The sequence below is a fragment of the Papaver somniferum genome, chromosome 1 (assembly GCF_003573695.1).
Source record: "Papaver somniferum cultivar HN1 chromosome 1, ASM357369v1, whole genome shotgun sequence".
In the NCBI taxonomy this organism is placed as follows: domain Eukaryota; kingdom Viridiplantae; phylum Streptophyta; class Magnoliopsida; order Ranunculales; family Papaveraceae; genus Papaver; species Papaver somniferum.
In genome coordinates, this window is record NC_039358.1 from 193,907,553 (window position 1) to 193,923,726 (window position 16,174).

Sequence of the window (16,174 nt, forward strand, 5' to 3'; positions counted from 1 at the left end):
ACAATGAAATAAACATAACAACTAAACACTACCATTGACATAACTAAATCAACACAATCAAATAATCCATAAGCAGGAGAGATGTGATGGAAATCATAAACATCCTCAACTTGATTCCTTGGAGGAATGGAAAGAGATTGGACTGGTGGTTATACTCGCTAGGTCTCAACATTTTCGTCAAAAATAATTATTTTTGCTTTTTAAAGTGGTTAATCTAGATGCCTTCTACTCAAAAGCTACGTTATAATTGCATTACAGGTATCATGGTCTAGAATCCAGGCAAACTATACCTTCTTGTGATATCTCTCCAGAAACTTATGTTGCTCCTATATATTTGTGCTCAGGTCAAGTACTCCAATGTCAACTATTATGACAAAGATGGAATCTGTAAGGTTTCAAATGCACACACTCCAGTTCCCAGGGTTTCACTTGTTGAATCATCTACCCTTCACCCATGAATATCGTTGCTCTGAAAGACTTCACAGAGAATTAGCTTGTTCCAATCAGATGCTTCCCATGTACCGAGATGATATATGACACCCCTCTTGATCCCATGCATGTGTGCACTACGTAATGAAGAGATAATATTGTCAACGGAAGCATGTGAGGTTTTAGGCTACTCAAATAACATTGCCATCTATGGGAGTCGAACCCACAACCACATGGTTGATAACCATGTGCTCTTCCGTTTGAGCTAAGACAGCAAGAAAAGTGATTACATGAGTGAACTGTATGGTACTGTGCTTACCATCCCAAGAGTAATTTAGGGTTGGAAAAACATAATTTGTAAAAAGGATGTAATTACGTAGTCATATATTGTAGGTAGTTAATAATTTAAAAAGAACATTCATAGGAAGCAACTTTACTATTAGTTGAAATTTATTTATTCTTTTATTAAACTATAAGTTCCCGTTAGTTTTTTTCTCTAACAAAAATACTAATATTTTTGCAGATACCATATTATTCAGCCATGGCTATGACCAAGATCCAAATTAGGTAACATGGATCTAAACATGGGATATTAAGGGGAAAAAAACACTACCAATAAAAGAGAGAGTTGAAATAAAATAGCCATAACACATGAATTGAAGAAAACATAATTCCAGGATCCTATTAAGATGAAAAAAAAAATCTCATTAACAACCACACCTATAGAGACATGAATATCCACCTGGCATAGGTTACATATGATTCCCCTTTCGCTTTGCACATGATCTTTACATGTATAAGTTTCCTATTTGAAGGTATAGAAGAATACCTGAATAACTGCTGATTGAAGGTCAATATCAGTGAAATGCCAATATTATCAAAGGCATACTCCATGTGCATCTGACAGGGTTTCCCAGATCCCAAAGGCACTTGTCTGCATCCTTGAATATGTTGTATTCAGTGGATCCAAAGTAAAGTAAGTAATTAGACTATCGGAACTACATGAAGTCGAAAAATTATAGAAAACTATTCAGCATGCATCAAAAGAAAGTTAGACCCCTAATTTAGTAGAACTAATGATGTACCATATTATATATTATTTGCAGATTCCAATTACTAAAGAAAAACTGAATACGATCTAAGATGGTATGTCACAAGATTATGGATGTTTCACAACCAACCAAGCAAATTATTTTAACACAAAAGATGATATTACCTGTCCTACTATTGCAATGAAAGCAAAGTATTTTACAACAATAATTATCAAGTTTTCACTGGTCCCATTAGATTCAGATCCGCTTTTTCTAAGATATAACTTCTTAAAGTAGTTGTATCCCAGCAACACACAAATTGAGCAGTGAAAGATTACAAATTGTGGGTCCCAAGAATTGGAACTATGAAAAACTTGTAAAAAATGCTTCACATATGACATCAAAGAGGTTTCTATAAAGATCATTCACCGCATATACCAACAATCTACAAAGAGTGCTGCAAGTTGTTCTCCAGTAAACTAATTGACAAAGCAATACTCGTGGACGTCAAGTTTCATGAATAAGTATGCAAACAAAAAATTATATAGAAGCTTGAATACATAACCTGTTGATCGATGTCATAGACATAAATAGTTCTAATAAAGTCACCTCGTCATGCCATTATCTAATTTTGAATTTTGATCTCAAATTCCAATTGCTAAAGCATAATTCTCATTCTCAATTGCTTTTGAAGGTTTCAATTCAAAGCAAAGATGCAACAGTGAACTTAGAGATTCCTGTTTTCTATTATGAGCAAGTTAACCTTAGAGATTCCTATTCCAGAACAGTTCCTAAGTTGAACAAATAAAATCCTCCCAACCTGAATTGCATGTACCAACGTAGAAACCCTTTACAATTTTCTATTAGTCAGCATCTCTAATATCCACAACAAAAAAATCATCAGGTCATGCATTTACTATTTTCTGTCTTCTGTTCTCGCTAAACCCATTCCTACCAACTCAGAAGTCCTCTATTCTATTAGATAAGCAAATTAAGAAGAAAATCACATACGCATTTGGTAGGGTACCACAATAACGCCACTTGAGGTTAACTAAGTGGATGCTACTTCCACATGACTATTTGGATTAGTTGAATCAAGTCCAATACACCAAGATTAGCCATCTCTAAGACACATTGTTTCCACACATCAAAAGTGATGGTCGTGGTTCTTAAATGAGGGTTCAAACTGAAAGATGTTAGCCGAGACAATGAATTACAATAAAATACAGATGGAATGGCCTGCACGTTTATTAAGCACCTTTATATTACTCACATCAGTAACCAAACAAAATTACTATTAAAAAAGGATGTACACACAATCTTACCAAGGCCTAAAACCAACGAAAGAATCCGAACTTTCAACATCTGCATAGCCATTGCTTGTATCTGTAGCCTGTTGTGCAGTCGTCTACTTCAAAGAAAAAAATACTTTATGAAAGTAAGAACCCAATATACGAAATAATCAGTAATTTTAGGTATTCAAATAAAATTGAGTTTCAAGAGAAAATCATCAGAAAAGACTCACATTACAACATCAACAATATCCAATAGCAACATCACCGGTCAAAACACCACCAACACCCTCAGGAGAACTCAAATTTCTCTCCAAAACCCTCTAAAGAGATATAAAGCCTAATCTTACACGAAGAATCCGAAGCCGCTTCCAAAGGAAAACTTGTTGCGAATAGGTAGCCACCAACATTTACGGAAGCTTGCATAACCCTACAGACTACATGGCAGGTGTTGTAGTACAAATCCAACACTGGGAGAAAAAAATCACAAAGAACTAAAGACATCATTACAATGAAAGGGGAAGCGATTTATATATTTGAATCCAATTGGTGACATAGGCACCAAGATGATATGAATGGTAGTAAGTCGAGAAAGAACCACACAAAAAAAGAAGCTGATTTGGTTGATGTTCTGTAGGAAATAAAGAAAGAAGCTTATTTCGTTGACATTGTGTAGAAAATTTGTGCGACAGAAAAAAAACCGATAAATACATAAGAATTAATAATTAAAGCCTTAGAAATTTGCTAGAAGATACAAAACCCCCAATTTGAAAAAAAAAATAAAAAGACCACTAATAGTGAAATTACTAATAATGTTGATCTAGTTGAGACATGAAAGAAGAGGTTTAATTTACACAAATCAATTATCTGCATGTCTCAACTAACTGACAATATCAAACTCAAGTTTAGGCTAGCAACAAAGAGCAGACGATAGGACAACAATGCCATCGGGCGATAGAATACCTCTTTAGACAATAAAATATTAAGCAAAATACATAAAAACATCTTCAATTGAATACCCAAACTTTATAATTTGAAAAATCACGACTGGGAAGCCATGATTAAAATTTAGATGAAAAATATAATTCTTTTGTAAATAAACCTAAAATTTAATTTAATTCGTAATTCTACCAACTTTTAACCTTTGAATGATTGAACCATATAGAGAACCAAGAAAGATGACCTCAGAAAGCACTCCGGACTTGTTACATCAAGAGTTCATGACGGAAATTCCCATGCATGGCGTAACTTAGCCGAACTTTTATAGAATATAGTAGTTCAGCATATTGTTTAGAAAGGCCTAGCTAGGGCTGACCCATGAGTGTTAAGGGTTCAAATCGTCTGTAGATGCTTCAAGAAAAAAATCTGTAGATCAGGAGGGAGCTAGTACTAAAGATGTATGTCCCGGTACCCTTTGTAAATCACGGAGTAGTATTAATTTTTTACAGACCAATTGATTAATCCAATGTATTAAAACCTAGTTTTATTTAGTATTTAAGAAAAATAGAATATCATAATATGAATGCACTACATTCTACAAAGTTTTGTATTGCAAAACTGATTACTACGGTAAGCATACAGAAGCAGCTATTCGAGAACTACGATATGATCATAGACTACATCGTTTAAAGTTTGTTATTGCTTGCAAACTGCAAAACTGGCTAGGTTTCCATAAGAATATGCCATTCGTTCGATGAAAAACAAAAAGGATACAAAAAGGATACCAGAAAAAGGATATGAAGCAGCTACTTTCAGAGCAACAGAAATAAATGCAAGTACATCATTAAAAAGGAAATGATATTATGAATATTTACCTACATTTATGTCCTGTCGCCGCATCTTCAGTTTTGCAATGCAAAAGAGGTGCAACAGGGACAAATATTTCTTGGCTGTGGACGGAAGATATACATTCATTAAGATGATGTGCAAGTCGTGGCAAGACATCTAGGTATTTGAAGTGCCGATATATTTAAAAAATTAATTATCACAGCAACCACGTGAACAATCAATATCAAGGCGTACCTATTTTCATCACAAAAAACAAACAAATGAAAGGAGAAACGTCCTATAATGCAGTTTGCAAGTAAAAGGTACCGGATTGAGTGTGTTGCTTACATCCATTTGATGATCCTGATTGGGATGTTCCTCAAATAACAGTGTCTCTGTAGTCTTTGTTTATTCGGCATTGTTGAAGTGTAAGGGAGCAGTGTTGGAGAGAAATAATTCACACATGAGCAACCATAACACGTACACAGGACTGACCACCACCCACTCGTGTTTTGGTGAAGAAAAGTGAGATTTAATCTTATTGGTATGTATTTCAAGAAAATTCAAAATTTTGAATCAAGATTTGAGACAAAAAATAAAATAGTAAATTTAATACCTGTTTGGTTATCTAGTATGTATTTGAGACAACCATTAACTTGGTAACCACCCATAGGATTCCCAATAGTGTAAGATTTTGAACTAAGCTCTATCTCATCAGTAAAATCTTTTGAAAATTAAATGGACCACTTTCTCCGTATGCATCTTTATCAAATGATAATATATATACCGCAAGCTCTTCAATGAGTTCCTACTATCAGAAAATAACAAATGGTTATTGAAAAACAATTGTAGACTTACATGGGAGGGAGACTATATAGAATTGTAACAACTAAGTATTTACTTCTCCGGAAGTACACACCATAAATTTGAAGATTGAATCAAAAGATTTTACCCTAATAAAGAACAATCAATATCCAATAACATCAAAAATCAAATCAAAAAGAAATCTCAATTTCTCAAAAGATTGAATGCAAAAATAGACAGAACAAAAACTAAAACCATAAGAAGGCTATTCACAATTGCATCATATAAAATCTAAAAATCAAAACCCATAAAGCAGACAAATGCAAAAAAAGATTGAAAGCAGGAAAAAAAATCATTGGTGAATCAGAACATGATATAAGCAGGAAGCAAAGCATTAAAAGAAACCGTGAGGGCGTCAGGGCGATGACTGATACAATGAAAAAATATCAGCAAATTACCAATAAGTTGTTCTAGATTCTAAAACGAATGAATACTCTCTGTAGGCTATTCTAAATGTTCTTCCAGGAAGCTGAGTAAATAGTTACTGCAATATGTTCATTGGGAATTTTAGGAACTCTAAATCAGAGCGTACTCCAACAACAATATGTTCTGGAGAAGTACCAACAAACAAAAAATAAACAAAATAAAATTGCAATCTACTCATACGTAGAACCATGCAAAGTTGTTTTTCTGTAATATTTTTAAAGTCAATTTCGCTTCTGATTGACTTGAACCTAATATGGCCACTTCCTGCAATTCCACTACAGATTCTGCCATAACCATTGAATATCGCAGTAGTACAATACATTGATTCAAACATTAGTGTATAAGTACCATTGAATATCAAGTACTTATGAAATAAAATGAACAATAACAACAACCCATACGGACCCATTCAAGCACATCAACAGAGCAACCTCTAATCACTACTTTGGATAATATTAATTTGTTGTAACAAAAGCACTCATAAGAGAAAAACTCACCTGCAGAACTCATTATGTGTATTTTCAGAGCCCCAATTGTCAAGATCAAGATGTACTGATCAGATCTTCCTTAGCATATCATATCTTCCTTAGAACTTCATATGAGAGTAAAAAATAGACATAGAACAATCGAAAATGAATAGCCTTTGACTGCAAATGAAAACCAACACAACATTTGATAAATTAACACAAATTTGAACATTGAGTTTGGTAGATACATTATTTAATAGAGAGAAAGAAAGATTTACTTTGGCAGGAATCACATGAAAGAGGAGTTGATGTTGCAGTTACAAGTTGAGATGGCGGTGAAGCATCATCTACAACAACCGGTAGTGGCTGAGACGGTGGAGTAAGGTGGAGTTAAAAACCCTAGAATAAATCTTTCAAAAACCCCAATCAACGTAGGATATAAACAGATGAAACACAGAAAATCAAACATCATAGCTGCTTAGAACAGGTTCCTGGCACATGTCAGTTGAACACCATAGTTATTTAGAACAATGATACATGGATAACGTAAGGTGTATGTATCGGGTGCTGGCTAAACACATATAAAAGCATCATTTACAATTTCATCACCTCATCTTGATGAGTAACTGGTCATGTCCAAGCCAATTTTAAATTTCTGATCTTGAGCAAAACAACTCAAATGCAAGTATCGTATTGGTGGTCCAATAGAGACATTCTGAAGCACTCACCTTGGTATAAAGAAGTAAGGAAAGTCCTAGAACTTATACATGGCTAACGTAAGGTGTACATATAGGGTGCTGATTAACACATATAAAAGCATCAATTACTATCTCATTTCCTCATATCGGTGAGTCATGTTCTATCCAGTCTTATGTTAAATCTGCTCCAAATGAATCTTATAGATAGAACAGAAAAAAATCAAAAAGGAAAAAATGAATGAAAAGAGATAAGCAGATAATCGAAACAATGGATATTAGAATGATCATTTGTACCTGGATAAGGTTTGGAACTCAGGATTTTGCAAACAAAATAAGGATTTCTCCTACAATATCAGCGTATACAACAACTTCGACGCCTTTCCCAGTGATAGAGTTATTTGCCCTGAAATTGTTTACATCAACAAATATTCAAATAATAATGTGTTCTTAGCCCTGAAACTGGTGTTCCATATGGATAAACAAACAAAGTGCAGAGCAAGCTGGCTGAACGAAATTAGAGCCTCACAAATAGTTTAACCTTCAATAGGTGTCTATTCATGCTTACTTGATATACATTAGTGGCATGGACAAAAGATTTCTTCAACTGCTATCTCCATATATCAGGCTGGTTCCTTGCAAAATTTCTTTACTAAATAGCATATGGGAATTTTCCAGTCCAACGATCGTGTTCTCCGTTCAACCCCGGTAAACCCCTGCGAGTGTATAAAAACTTAGCACCAAGCTTGCATGAAGCTTCCATAATTCTACATACGGTAAAGAATAAAAAACCATCATTATCATGATTTTTAGGAACAATATTAACAATAACAACGGGAGAAAATACTCTTGGAATCAACATGCAAAGCAGAAAGAGAACCAATATCATAAAACTAATAAGTAGGAGCTAAAAACCCTAGAAATAGATAAACCTATAAAACAATAATTCGGCCCAAACCTAATATCATAAATTGCAGCAATCTCACGGATCTTATTAGAACCAATACAAAGGAGTAACTTAATAATTGATAAATCAGGCTTTGCTGCAATGGGATTTCGAGATCTATACCTCTTCGATAATCTGTATTGTATTTCAGGTCTTTCAGGGAGAAGAGAGGAAAAAGGATCGGAGGAAACTACGGCTCTGATGTTCCATCTATACTCGGCCCTAAGGATCACCCCACTTTATTCCCGTTGACGCTGAACCCACCGCGTAACATAGCCTATCATTCCCAGCCGTCCAAGTTAAACTCGATCCAGATGATCCCGACCGCCGGATGACAATTTTCGGTAAATCCTGTCCATTGATTGACTCTTTGATCAAGGAGACAAAGTGCACCTTTTTTATAACAGTTATTATTATACAGATTTCATTAATATTTTAGATTGGATCCTATTAAAAAAGAATTTATGAATATAAAAAACTTAAGGGTATGTTAGAGAGTTCATTGGAAAAATATGACTATAAATAAAAGTTGGATACATTTTTGAAACATACCAAAATGGAATAGAGGACGGTCTTTTTAAAACAAACGGAGTATTTTAAAAAAGGACCAAACAGACAGTTGACTAGGTCAACTGGACCAAACCCACTCTATTATACTATTTCTAAGATTACATGGTAGTTTCTACGTATAAAAACAATAAGATCAGGACCACACTAATATTGAAGAAGTGTCGAACGATAAAGAAAAAAACCTCGCGTTTTTAGGGGCCACTCAAAAGGATTTAGGGGCCAACAATAAAACAAAAAAGGTCACCCAAAGGAAAATGTAGCCAGCCCTTATCTCGCGTAATTTGTAATGGCAAAATTACCCTTATATATTCGGAGGATATGATAACATTTTTATCCTCCGATTTCAATCGGAAGCCAAAATATTACCCCGACTTCCGATTGTAGTCGGTGCAGTATTAGAATGATTTCTGTTTCATTTTTTCCATTTATTTTTCATTTTTGAGTTGTTAGAGTTATAGAGAAGAAGGTGAAGGAAAAAAGGGAAAACCCATTTTATCACTACAAAAATGGATGGATATGAAGAAGAAGGTGAGAATCATGGCGAAGACGATTTGCGGTATACGTTGAATGATCCAAACTTTTGTGGAGAGGAAAACCTAGACGACCCTTTCATGGAAGAAAATGGAGAATCGCCTGATATTGAAGCTAACGATGCATGTAAAACACAAGTATTGTGTTAAGAAACTCAAATACTCGATTTGCATGCGTTTGTGTGCTTTTGTAAACAAGAAAAACCGATTATTGCATGCATTGAATGCCATGAACTACCCGGATTCGGTAGATAATTTCTCGAATAAACTTACGAATATAACACACAGAGTACCAAATATGTATATTCGATAGTTCCAAGATAGTAGTTTACTGCCGAATATGAGAAAAAACCCCAAACTGGTTTTCCAAAAAAATCTACATTCGGTAGTTATGTAGAGTTATTTACCCCCGAATGACCCAAAAAACGAATTCCTCAAAAAATTTCAAAACTCAGTATTCTTATGCTTTACAATCGGTAATAGTTTAACATTATTTGACTGCCGAATATAACAGTGACCTCAAAATAAAATTTCCGAAAACTTGAAAATCGGATGTTTATCGATTAAAGTTATCTCCCGGTTATTTATATTTGGTTGTTTTACTATATATTTTAGCTTCCGATTATATCATTTTTGCACTCAGTAAACTGTGTACATTCATTTGCATAAATCGGGTGTTTTGGGTAACCGATAGGATTCCGAATATAGTATATTCGGCAGTTTGACTTATTTAATAACCTCCGATTATTGTATAATAATTTGTTGCTTTCATATGCAGGCCGTTGAAGAGTTTGTTGATGATTTCTATTTGAGGCCCGACACTTCCCTATACTATGCAAACGATTTGGTATACTCATTACTACTTTTTTTTTATTATTTATATGTTAAATGGTTATGCTTATTAGATTTGTTTTGTTTTATGCATTTTAAACATTTGGAAGTAAGAAGGAGGCAAAGGAATGACTTATGAACAAGGCAAAAGATAACATGTGCGTGGTAGTTCAAAATAATCATGTTAGTGACACTCGATTTGAAATGATTTGTGAACGAGGTGGGACGCGAAAGAGTCACGAGGGAAAGAATGGTAAGTACGTACGGAAGACGAATAGGAAATACCGAAGCAATACCAAGAAGATAGGATGCCCATTTAAGATTGTCTTCTATAAGCCCGATGGTATTAAAGATAAAGAGTATAAAATGTATAAAATTGATAACGGTTGTCACAACTATGATGATCCGTTGGATTTAATTGGACATGTAATGGTTGCCAAGTTAAAACCACATCAAATGCTGACGGTGAGGTCTATGCGGATCCAAAAAGCGAGTGCGATCTTAAGTAAAATAAAGGTGGACGACCCCGACAACTTGTCTTCTTTTTCTACAATTAAGTCGGCCCTAACTACGATCAAAAGGACTGAATGGGATGGTAGAACAGTCATGCAACAATCAGAGTGGTTAGCGGAGTTACACGGCTACACCTTGAGAAGGGAAGAAAAGGATGGTATAGTGGTTCGTATTTTCTTGGCACATCCCAAAATGATCCAATTGGCTCAATGCTTTCATCAAATTTTGTTGATAGATGCTACTTATAAAACAAACAAGTATAACATGCCGTTGTTGAACATTGCTTGCCATACTTCGGACGTAAGAAGACACATACTGTTACCGAATACAAAACAATCGAAAGCTAACTAAACATATTTATAACCGAATATGCATCAATTGGAGTTCAGAAGCTCTAAATTTTTCATCCTACACAATCGGAAGACAAAGTACACAACTATAACCCGAATGAACAAATTCGGAAGTAAGAAGACACATATTTTTCTCGAATGAAAAACAGTCGGAATATATCTAAACATGTTTACAACCGAATATTCATCAACTGGAGTTCAGAAACTCTAAAATTTTATCCTACACAATCGGAGGTATAAACCATTATATTGTCTTCCGAATAAATACTGGCCCCAAAATGGGATTTTTCCTATATCAGAAATTTTGAGATTTTTTCAATATATATATATATATATATATATTCGGTAGTGAGTGTACTTCCGAATACTGTGTGTCTACTTAAATATATTCGGGAGCCAAAAAATTCATTAAACTACCGATTATTACCAGTTTGTATCCAAGAAGATATGGCCAGTAATATTCGGCCGATAACCATAAAATATTTCTCCCAAATACTGTCGGTGTTCTTGAGAAATGAAGAACACGACTACATTCGGAAGTAAATAAGCATGAATATCGCCCGAATCTGGATAAATAATCGAAAACCCTAGAATTTTTTTTTCTCGATTCGTCGAATTAAAGCGAAATAAACCCCAAAAATGATAGATTCTTACCTAATTGGGGCCATTTGAAGTTGACGAAGTATTTGACTATCGGAATCGCCACCACCGACTACATCGACGGGTACTTCTTCTTCGCGTTCTTCGCGTTCTTCTTCATTTGCAGCAACAATTTCTTTATTTCTTGCTAAAATCTCAATCTTTGGATCGATACCCCGAGCAACGTTTTTGGTTCTAGGTCTGTGGGTTTTATTTCCCTTATCCATTGTTTTATAAACGAATCGACGATGTTTTGATTTTACGATTCGCGGCGATGTTTCGGTTGAACACAAGAACGAGCGAAAGTTTTTTTTTCTTCCACAATCGGAAAATAATATGAAACTGGAAGAAGAAGAAGAGTTGAAATGAGTAGAATTTTTTTTTATTTGGCAGTTTTACCAGAAGGACATTTATGTAACTTCAATATCATATAGGGTACCCCTTAACTAAAGTCTTTGGCTGGGTATAAATTGATGGCCCCTAAATCCTTTCGGTGGCCCCTAAAAACGCGAGGAAAAAAAGTACACAGTTGGTAAACCCATGCTGATACCATGTTGAAGGAGAAATATTCACCGGGAAAGGATCGGGTCACAGACTTCGGATGACAGTCCTTACAAACTCCGTTAGCCAATGGATTTTGTTGTATTGTATGGCTGCGATTTAGTTTAAGAACATGCGGGTTTACTGACTTTATCCACCACCCATTTTGATAGTTCACATTTTTTTACTTTTGTTACTGTATTTACTCCCGAGTCCCGACCTTTCCTCTTTCTCGGTGTTCTTCTTTCCACTCTTGAACGGCAAAAGAAATTAATTGAAAACTTTGAAAGAAAGCTAAAATGCAAACGTTATCATAATTACACTCTTAAAGCATGGATTTGATAAGTTGAAAGAAAAAATTAAGCCGTGTACAGGCAGAGACAAGGAGCAATGTAACCCTGCCTAACCCATCTTTGATCTTTCTGGTTCAAATTCTACCTTGCAGACGAGACCAACAATGGTGGTACCAGTTTTCCTGTAAGAAGGAAGTTGAATTGCCTAGTTAATGTTTGGAAATTTGAAATTCAAGGATTTCATATGAAAACCAGTAAATCAAAATGGTGGTTAGTTGTAATAAACTATTGGGAGTTGTTAATGACAATGAATCATTGATTGATATTGTTTATCTATGATTCAAATTAAAACCCATAATCTGAATCCCCAAATTAAAACCCTAGAAATCAAATAGATAAAAGATTGACTTACATATTCACTTTAGAGATTTTAAGCGTTTGTCGGAAAGAAAATCAAAGAACTCATCAATTGATGACAAATCTGGTTGTATAAAGAGGAAGAGAAGGATCGAGAGAAAAGAAGAATGAGATGGGTGTTGTTCGGACTTCGGACTTCGAAGACAGATTAAATGAACTTACCGGACCATATTAACTGGGTCGTGGATCGCTTGTGTTTTTAAATTTAATCGCAGCCAGAGAGTTTGTGAGGGACTCTGTCATTCTAAAGCTGTGAGCCGATCCCTTCCCTCCCCATATATACAAGAGGGAGACATTGTGATTAAAACTCTATTTACGGGCTAAGGTGTAAATGGGACACATACATCGGCCAAAGATCCTGCAACACCAGCATCGTAGAGCTAGGTACTTAGTAATTTAACAATGAATCACGTTATCGACTGGTTGGACGGGTCACGAGTCCTGAAATGCAAACCTTACCAAACCTGTTTTAACAACAAAAGTTATGATTAACCCTGCGGGTCGGGTCAGCCTTTCCGACCTGCTGCGTAGGCAGGTTGCATCGGCAGCCGCATATTAATAGCAGGTAGCGTGAACGTCGCCTTAATTTATGAGCACTACCTGACCCAAAAGTCTTATTGTTTTGATCTTTTATTTATTTTAAACTGTAAAAATAAACCGTCAAAACAGTATATGTCCTGTTCTGTAGTATGTGCAAATAAAAAATGCACAATAATGAAAAGTGTCGCAAATACAAACTATTTTTTTTTTTCATTTGAACAATGCTGTAGACTGTAGTGTAGGCAAATGAAGAAAGAGTTGCCAATTGTAGCACAAATGAGAGAAAGATACCGAGATCTCCAAACATAATAAATTCACAATACAAGGAGATTTGAGAATAACACACGGAAAAAGAGATATGAACAAACAAAAATGGATACGAGTTTTACAACAATTTGTTCTGGTTCAATTTTATGTACAAGTTGATGGAGCAAACCCCAGCCTTTTCCACTTGAGATCGAATTCCCACAAGAAGTTCTGCTGCATAATGTTCCCAATTATTGATATACCTGGCCATGCATTCGGTATGAATCCAAGGCATTTTACTCCGTCCGATACATCGATTACATAACTTTTTAGGTGTGGTTCAAACCGAACAGAATCCGCAAAGTGAAACACTAATTTGGGCACGGCCGATTCATGGAAACCTTGGGACTGAAAGCAGAACTCAAAAGATTCGTCTTTCACTTGTTTAAATTTTGTGAAAGCGGCCATCAAATATTTCATAACGGTCTTGTAAGCGGGTTCAACTAAAAATGTTAAGCTGGAGCCAGAATCCAAGATTACACCGCCTTGATTTTGGAAGGAAAATATTTCTGATGGAATCTTGAGCACCAAACCACCTATAGATATACCGACTATATTCACATGATATAGCCCGTCTATGGCTTGAATATTTGTAAACTGCAAGTTGGTTGGTGGAGAAGAACCCGAAACCAAATGTTTGCTGTATCCAAATGTTAGATAACTTGACACATTTTTAGGGCTCAAATGATCGACTAAGCAATACGAGAAGTTGTTGCCAAACTTGGCTGTAGCTTTTGTAGCAAATGAGTTATCGTTATAACCTAATCCAAGAATACCATCAACAACACCTAATGTGCCTGTGGAAGTGGAGTAGCTGCATCCGATTGGTACACCATGTAGTCTAGTCTTCCGACCGTTTGTGAGACTCATTGTCACCGTCTCATATGCATAAAATCCATGGGCTGTTGATCCATCCTGGTATCTGTAAAATATTAGGAAAAAAAATCAACATTTTCTTTGTCCCTTACTAAATGTAAATATACATCATGTTTAGTTTTAGCCAAATTAATGTCTGTCTCACTGGGAACTAAGAACATAGGACTTCGGAACTAATAATGACTGGAAAAAAGAGAGTAAAAATTTATGGTAAGAGTATAATGATTACCCGTAATCATACTGGCAGGGATCCCTCTTGCTAGGGCATGTTACAAAAGAAAATGTAAGATTCTTGCACAAGTTGGACGAGCATGGAATGGTTTTAAATGAGAGAGATCTAGCAGCTTGAAAGATTCTGTGATCATTCATCCTTGTACGTGAAGTGCATTTCTTACAACGGTATCGACAGTTGATCCAAGTAAGATCGCTACCTGTATCAACTATTAATGTGAATTTCTTAGACGGAGTTCCTACTCTAAATTGTACAAAGTACTGTCCAATTCCTTTATAAGCTGCAGAAGAAATAGGTAGTACAGCCGAGGAATTGGAAGCCTTAGTAGTAGTAATTATAATAGCCGACGAATGTTTTCCTACTTTACCATTATCATAATGATAACGAGATATTCTACCATATAGCATTCGAACTCGAATCAGATCATCTTGAACTAGATCCTTAACCTTATCATATTGAGTTTTCGGTGCCGAAACATCATCCATATAATGCCGATGAATTAATTCTAATCTCATTTCTCGGTCTCCATTCTTTGTCTCTCCACTAGGGAAACTCGAAATTGAGGAAAATATAATAAGAATATGGAACACAACGGCAAATGAATAAGATGTAGTCATTTAAAAAGACAGGAGCATGTATAGTAATAAATAATAAAGGAGGAGGAGAAGAATTTGTTTGGCTTCAAAACAGAAGAAGAAAAATGTTCTTGTTGCATAAAATTGAATGCTAAAAGTTAGTTTCTTTGATCTGATCTTTTGAGTGAGTTTGGTAGGTGTTATATTTTTCTTCCTATAGAGGATATCGATGAAGAAAAAAGCCGTTGCAATCGATAGATTTTTATGTCTATTTATCGGTTTTATTTATGCAGCACTGGATTGTCAATGGTTGCTTGTCACCGCAAAATGAGGTTGTTTTTGTTTTCTTGTATCTCGATTAAATTTTATAACACAAAATCAACAATGGTACGCTACACTACACAATCAATCAGCCGATTCATGATTTGCTGATAATTAGATGGTTTACTAATTTTTTATATAAATAAAATATAGTCTCGGTTCGTACGTACTACTACTACAGTGAGGAGGTCTCAGAACAGCTCAGGGTGCACCGCTTGAGAGGTTTGAAACAGCTCAAAACGAGCAGTATGTGTATGACCTAAGCTACAATCCGAGTAAACTCGATAATTCTAAATTACCACCAGTAATTCAATCCCTTTGCTTGCACTCTACACTAAAACGAACTAAAAAAGACATTCTGTGATACAAATACATACGCCTAGTAGTATTATTACAAGAATCTCAATTACTTTCAGGAAAAAAACAAAGTGAGATATTATTTGATATTATTAATGCAGCTAACAATTATTTCGTGTGGTTCATTATCAGACGCTACGATTTGCTTGACATTATGTCAATTAGCCAGTTGGCATTGAAAGAATTATTGGGGTCAAATTTGCTGTCCTTCACCATTTGTTTTTCAATATACACACACGAGATGATTTCCTTCCAGCTGAATTCAAGGCTGATATATGTAAAAAAACTGGTTAGTTTTGACTAATGTGATTATTTGGGGCCTTCTGCTAAAAAACGAAAAGGATCATTAAGAAGTAATCTCTAGGAA

The 16,174-nt window shown here is 35.2% G+C and overlaps 1 protein-coding gene, 1 long non-coding RNA gene and 1 other non-coding gene across 3 annotated transcripts; all 3 read right to left on the reverse strand.

Annotated features, from left to right (window-relative positions):
- Positions 1–631: 631 nt before the first annotated feature.
- On the reverse strand, positions 632–704 carry TRNAD-AUC. Its single transcript has one exon. It is a non-coding gene; the product is annotated as a tRNA-Asp (tRNA).
- An 11,456-nt stretch (positions 705–12,160) lies between these two features.
- Positions 12,161–12,795, reverse strand: LOC113334730. Its single transcript, XR_003352918.1, has 2 exons — positions 12,596–12,795; positions 12,161–12,365 (listed from the first exon to the last, which is right to left on the reverse strand). It is a non-coding gene; the product is annotated as an uncharacterized LOC113334730 (long non-coding RNA).
- A 582-nt stretch (positions 12,796–13,377) lies between these two features.
- Positions 13,378–15,352, reverse strand: LOC113334731 (aspartic proteinase NANA, chloroplast-like). Its single transcript, XM_026580944.1, has 2 exons — positions 14,552–15,352; positions 13,378–14,368 (listed from the first exon to the last, which is right to left on the reverse strand). Exons 1-2 carry the CDS (start codon positions 15,169–15,171, stop codon positions 13,552–13,554), a joined length of 1,437 nt encoding a protein of 478 aa, XP_026436729.1. The 5' UTR covers positions 15,172–15,352; the 3' UTR covers positions 13,378–13,551.
- Positions 15,353–16,174: the final 822 nt, after the last annotated feature.